At 43.9% G+C, this 6,134-nt stretch overlaps 1 protein-coding gene across 1 annotated transcript; it reads right to left on the bottom strand.

The window, feature by feature from the left end:
- Nucleotides 1-234: 234 nt before the first annotated feature.
- si:dkey-29p10.4 (E3 ubiquitin/ISG15 ligase TRIM25) lies at nt 235-5,363 on the bottom strand. The gene is made up of 7 exons (XM_046394951.1): nt 5,055-5,363; nt 3,148-4,088; nt 2,919-3,014; nt 2,222-2,470; nt 2,075-2,097; nt 1,600-1,754; nt 235-1,417 (listed from the first exon to the last, which is right to left on the bottom strand). The coding sequence occupies exons 1-7, from the start codon at nt 5,296-5,298 to the stop codon at nt 873-875; spliced, it is 2,253 nt and encodes a 750-aa protein (XP_046250907.1). The 5' UTR covers nt 5,299-5,363; the 3' UTR covers nt 235-872.
- Nucleotides 5,364-6,134: the final 771 nt, after the last annotated feature.

Genomic DNA, 6,134 nt, shown 5'->3' with positions numbered 1-6,134 from the left:
GCATTCACAAGGAGGAGGGCAATTTAGCAGCAGTAGTGATGATGCTACAAGGAGTTTGTCCCAAAGGCAATGTTTGTTATCTGTAAGGCTCACATGCTGTGGGGGCAGCGAGAGCTCAGAGTTAGCACACCAACTGTCACCTGTTGAGGGGAAATACACCAACCACTCACACACCTGTGTTTGCATTCAAAAGCAAATAGGAACTACAAAGACAAGACATAATACAGGTTTTAGTTTGCTTTTGAAACTCTGACATTTTATTATTTTCCACAGGATCAAAGAGATGTGAAAGATGAAATAAATCTGGAACATTTTTACACGTATTCAAAATGCAAATAGGATCAAAATGAACTTTTTCCTTGACAATCTGTTCACTGACAATCTAAAATCAAATTTACAAAGTCCTTATAATAAAAATATGCTACCACTGTCTGGAATGTTGTGCAATGTAAGGCTCAGTATTTTTCAGTACAATGTAGTTAAATCAATAAAATATTCGCAGCATTTGATAGTATCAAAAGTACTGATAATTTTTTCCTGTGGTATAAAAGAGATATGCAGTATAATTTTTTTAAGTAGTATTATATCCAAGTTTAAAATGTTGGTATTGCGACAACTATAGTACAACATTCAGCATTTCTGGTGTGGCACAATTCCAGTACTATCATATATGATATAAAAATCACATTTAAGGATTTTTGCAGAAGCATAGCATTATAAACAGTGAACGACACAATTTAAATCCCCGAGAATTTTACAAATTGACACATTCTTAATGATGGTGATAAAGTGGTTTTAACATTTAAAAAGGCACAGAGCTTTTAGGTGGTCTGCGATTTTTCAGCAGAACTGATATGCCAGTGTTCCCATGTTTAGACCTGGAACAGATCACAGATGGCCAGGTGTGTTTTAGACACAGACAAGGCTGGGAAAAGAGGGTCAGTAAACCTGTGCTTGTAGGAGTGCATTAAAGCTAGACTGCCCCCTGGTGTCACATTAAAGAATGATAAAACACCCTCTTCGAAGTTGAGGAACACGCCTACCCTCTGCAGCCCGTCTGCGTCCACAGGAACCGCCACCTTGTTATGCAGAGCTTCCACCTTCCTTCTGTCACAGGCCAGGCACCAGGAGTACGAGTTGAAGCCCAGGCGAGAGTTGTCCTTTTGGCCTTTCCTCTCAATTTGAGCCTCGCAGAGCCCCACCTTCCAGCGGCCCTCATCCACAGACACGTTCACCTCCCAGTACCAGCTACCCCCCTCCAAGGCACGGGATGCCAGGACCTGTGGGAAAGAGCTGAAGCGAGCCTCGTGCTCTGCGTAGGCCTGCTGGGCTTCACTGTAGGTCACCCTCCTGTTGTTCTCAGACAGCTGCAGCTTGGGATGGGCTGTATCTGCATCCAAGAAGGGGATGCTGCCATCTGTACACAGGAAAGGAAATTTTAAAAGAATTTCGATGAAAACATAAGACTAACTGAATGTGCCACTTCTCAGCCTGAAGGGCGCATTTAGTCCTTTGGATTAATTAACTGTGAATCATCAGTGAGTGGAAAGTAAACAGGTGTTGATTTAAAACAAAACAAAACAAAACAAAACATCTCACAGAGCAGCCTGTAGAGGTCTCTGTCTTTGCCTGGCACAGCGTTGACGACAGCGTCCAGCCGTTTCTCTGTCCACCTCTGCAGAAATTTCAGCCGGGCCTGATCCACTTCCTCTGGAGCTTCGAACTGGTCCACACAGTTCCCTATGTTACTGGCCCTGGTGAAGACGAGCAAAGTGAGAAAATAGTAAAAAGACTTCAGACTATGAAACTTCTTTATTCCTTCATGACCTTTCTAAGAGCTATGTGGACAGGGACACACAACAACAGAAAAGAAACAAATAATTGGAAAACGTCACTTGTTATCCACTAATGTACAAAAACAATACAACAGAGAAGTAATACAGTAAACACTATGGTGAGTAATAGGACTTCATGGGCTGTCTATTGAAACTATGCTTTGTTTGCAGCATTCAACACATTCAACAAATCACCACTTCACATGCAAATAGGCACAAGCTGAGAGGAAGTGACTCACAGTTGGCTGGTCCTGCTGTATTCCTGTCACGTGAAATAGAGGAAAAAAAACATTTTCCTGTGTTAGCGTTCATGAGCCAACTGTAAATCGTACATTTTACCAACAAACAAACAAACAAACAGGTTTATGAGTTAGCATCAAACACACCATAATGAATGCCTGGTCCTGAATACGTTGGTCACCCTTGGAATCAGCCAGCCCCTCCAGGATGTGGAGGCCCTGCTGGATGGCCTGCAGGGAGTTCTGGAGGTGGCCGAGTTTCTCCTCTAGCCCCCCCAGAACCCTTGTCTCCTCCTTCGTTACGCACTGAAGAGTTGATTGCTCCTCCTGCTCCAGGGCCTCTCTGATGGCTCCGTACTGCTGCTGCACCCCTGCTCGCGCCTCACTCAAAACCACCTGAGCAGACACAGTGTAAGTCAGCGTCACGTAATGCAATGATACGTTTTCTCATTGCAGGGAGAGGACTGTGAAAATCTGACTTTTCTTAAGGAATATGGACTTTAAACCAACTTTAAATACTGAAACATTTAACATTGCTATTGCATTTCATTAATTTCACTTTGATAAATATGGAACATGTAATTTACTACATGTGTGACCGTACCATGAACGCACATACAATCTTCAAAATGTAAGAAGGAAGTCACTCCACGTCAAAATAAATATTGATACTACAAAACCAGAATTTCTACACAAGGCAGAGAGACACAACTCCTCCAAACCATAGAGATGTGCAATGTGCACATCAGTAAAAACATGCACATCACTTTGAGTCAGAGAGCTATAAAAATCTTAAAAGCAATCAAGCCAGATTTAGTGAGAACCACAGGGTTAACTCTCTTACTCTGAAGGCCTCTTTCTTCTGTGTGAGTTCAGTCACTTTGTTCTTCACTTGCTCTTCAGTCCCCTGCAGCAGCTTGATCTCTTCTTTGAGTTTCCCCTGTTTCAAAAAGTGCACAGAGACAAAAGGAAATCACTTATTTAATGGTTCGTTTGTATTTACATCCATCTCAAATTTAACTGCAGCTGCTGTGTATCTGCAGAAAATATGATGCCGTAAAGTCTACGCTTACTCTGAGCTCTTTCTCTGCCTCCCTGACGCCGACGCAGACGTGGCCGCGGTGCGAACCTATGACAGTACACACCGTGCACACACACACTCCACACTGCCGGCAAAAGATACGGTTTATCTCCTGGTGGTCCTGGCACCTCCATGCAGAAATGTCCTCCACGGGTGGAACCAGGGTGTGATTCTGGAAGACGGGGGAATCCAGGTGGGGACGCAGGTGCTCTTTACACATGGAAGCTCCACACACCAAACAGGTCTTCACAGCGCACTGATACCCACTTTCAGGGCAGTAGTGGCAGGGCACGGGGCTGGCATTTTTGCTCTCCAACCTGGGGTAGATGCCAATGCGACTTGGAGATCCTGAAGCAGCGGCAGGAGACTTGCTGACATGCCACGCAGGAGACTCTTTACCTGGAGCTGAGACTCCAGGAGAGGGAGAGGAATCAGAATTGGCAGGTGAGGTAGGTTTCTTTGGCGATGCAGAAATTCCTGTCACTTGGGTGTCTTTCTTGGGGGTTGCAAACAGAGGCGCATCACATATGTCTACTTCATTAGAGCTGTCAGAGTCGTCTAGCAAGACAACTTCCTTTGAATTGCCTTGGCTCTGCTGGATTGTGATGTCATTTGGCACATCACTTGCATGTTCTGCCTTGCTGTCTGAGTTGATACTGGAGGATGCTCCATCACCACGCTCTGACTGTGAAGATTCTGGGTGCATTGCTTTCTTGGACGTCACCACACTAGTCGACTGCCTGGGTGAGAAGGAAGTGGTGGGGGTTTCGGTGTCACTGTGCTGCATACAAGGAGCTTCCGCAGTTGTTCGTTTTGTGTGAGGTTGCTCTGCTAGAGGGGTGCTGGCCTTCCTTTTCCCGAGAAGTCGGCTGGTGAGCGAAGGCCTCCTCAATACTGAATCAAACATGCTTTGATCCTTATTACTGGATGTGCCTTTAAAAAACAGAATACAAACAAAGAAAACCTGGTCAGAGGTTAACTAATGGTTTATTCCAAACACAGGAAACTGCATGGACACATGGCATAAATTTGTCAGACCTTTACCCTCAATGATTATTTGAGAAGGTAATATTTGCTGAAGGAAACCATAAACTTTGGCCTCAAAATGGAGATTAGGTTAAGCATATGACCAAAAACAATGGTATTACTATGATCGTATTACACATGAGCAAATGCTTTTAAGAAATATTTTAAATATTTTATTTCACCTATGTGTAAATACATTAAAGACAGGATCTATTGGCATTTTAGTTAGGAAACCCTGTCTGTTATTTTCTCTTCTTATTAGGGTTCCAGGATTACAAAAAAACAGAAACCTAGCCGCAGAATAATGATGAGCTAGATTCAGTTTTCCCTTCAACATTTAGCCTAATAATTTCTCTGAATAATAACGACATATAATGAAATGAAATAAACGCATCCTGCACTGTCCCTCTGAACGGGACACAATAAACAGCGTAAATACAGACTGCAGGCTGCTATTCATGCAGGTGTTTGCAGTGATGACTGAGCGCCTTTATTATTGTTATTATTATCAGTAAAGTCTGCGTGTGCAGACACAAAATAACTGTGACTGTGGCGTCATCAGACGTCGCTCCAGAGCAAAGGACGTCTTTCCGTGTATCCCCTTTCCCTCTCTCCTCACATTATTACCATGCGTCTATCCATCCTTTGTGGTGGGAACTAACACGCAAGGACAGAAGAGAAGACAGAGAAACGTGGATGCCGTTTAAGGGAACTGGGATGCACCCACTTTATCACGTAAAAGGGACATCGCTAACGTTAACTAGCTAAGTTAGCTACCCCCAGCGTTAAGAGCCAGATACAAGTACATGTATTCGGCCACTTCTTACGGGGTTTTTAAGCCCACACGAGCCCAGTTTTGTACTGCAAAGTTACCTGCAGTGCTGCGAGACTGAGCACGTCGGTTGCTGTTGGGCTGCCGTATGAAACTGCTGTCAAACGGCAGCGTCTGGTACACCGTTTTACACGTCGGACATTGGTACGGTCCGCCCGGGGTAGCGCTCCATAAGTCTCCAATACATCGCTGGCAGAAATGGTGGTTACATTTAAGGGTGACGGGGTTCCTTGTCTGCTCGTCGCACACAGGACACCTCGCCGGAGTGTCCAACGATGCACCCATTTTCTTTTGGGTGATGTTGTTGGTTTCAGTTTCCGCGATAACAAACAGCAGAGGCGGAGCTAAACTATTTGAATCCCGCTTCCCCTCCCACAACAGCAGCATTAAAGGTGCAGTTCGTTTATTTGTTATCTGTGAAAGAAGTGCATTCTATAGACAAAAGTATGCGGACACAACTCTTTATTATTGAATTCAGTGGTTGGTCTTGGCCCCTTACTTGGCCCCACTCAAACTGCTCATGTTCATTGCACTACGGTCATTTTGCACTACCCTGTCAGCCATTTTGCACTACTGTTTATACTGTTTACACTGGTGTTTATATCATCTACTGTTTTTCACTTATATTACACTGTTTTTATACTATATAGCATTGTTTATATTTATATTTATTTTGTTAAGAAACTGGGCTGATACTGGGACCGGGGAAACTAATTTCGTTCCACTCATGTTTTACGTGTGTGAAATGACAATAAAGCTCCTTGAATCCTTGAATCCTTGAATCCTTACTTTCAGCGAAGGGAAATCTTAATGCTTCAGCATATCAACATTTTGCTATGCTTCCAACTTTGTGGCAACAGTTTGGGGAAGGCCCTTTTCTATTCCAGCATGACTGTGACCCAGTGCACAAAGCAAAGTTAATAAAGACATGGCTGGATGAGTTTGGTGTTGAAGAACTTGTCTGGCCCACACAGAGCCTCAACCCCATCAAACACCAAATGCCGTGGCCTTCCCCAAACTGTTGCCACAAAGTTGGAAGCATAGCAAAATGTTCGCAATGTCTTGATATGCTGAAGCATAGATTTCAAGATTTCCCTTCACTGGAAGTAAGGGACCGAGAC

Source organism: Scatophagus argus, chromosome 7 (assembly GCF_020382885.2).
Source record: "Scatophagus argus isolate fScaArg1 chromosome 7, fScaArg1.pri, whole genome shotgun sequence".
NCBI lineage: Eukaryota > Metazoa > Chordata > Actinopteri > Scatophagidae > Scatophagus > Scatophagus argus.
Note: the sequence above shows the minus strand (reverse complement) of the source record. Positions and strands in the feature narration are given on the sequence as shown.

Bases quoted from the DNA above. Each gene is read 5' to 3' on its own strand.
- si:dkey-29p10.4 (XM_046394951.1), bottom strand. From the start codon at position 5,298: ATGGGTGCATCGTTGGACACTCCGGCGAGGTGTCCTGTGTGCGACGAG. The intron at 2,471-2,918 runs GTAAGAGAGTTA...GTGTCTGCTCAG, and splicing joins AGAAGAAAGAGGCCTTCAGA to GTGGTTTTGAGTGAGGCGCG. The intron at 1,418-1,599 runs GTGAGATGTTTT...TCCTGTGTACAG, and splicing joins AGACCTCTACAGGCTGCTCT to ATGGCAGCATCCCCTTCTTG.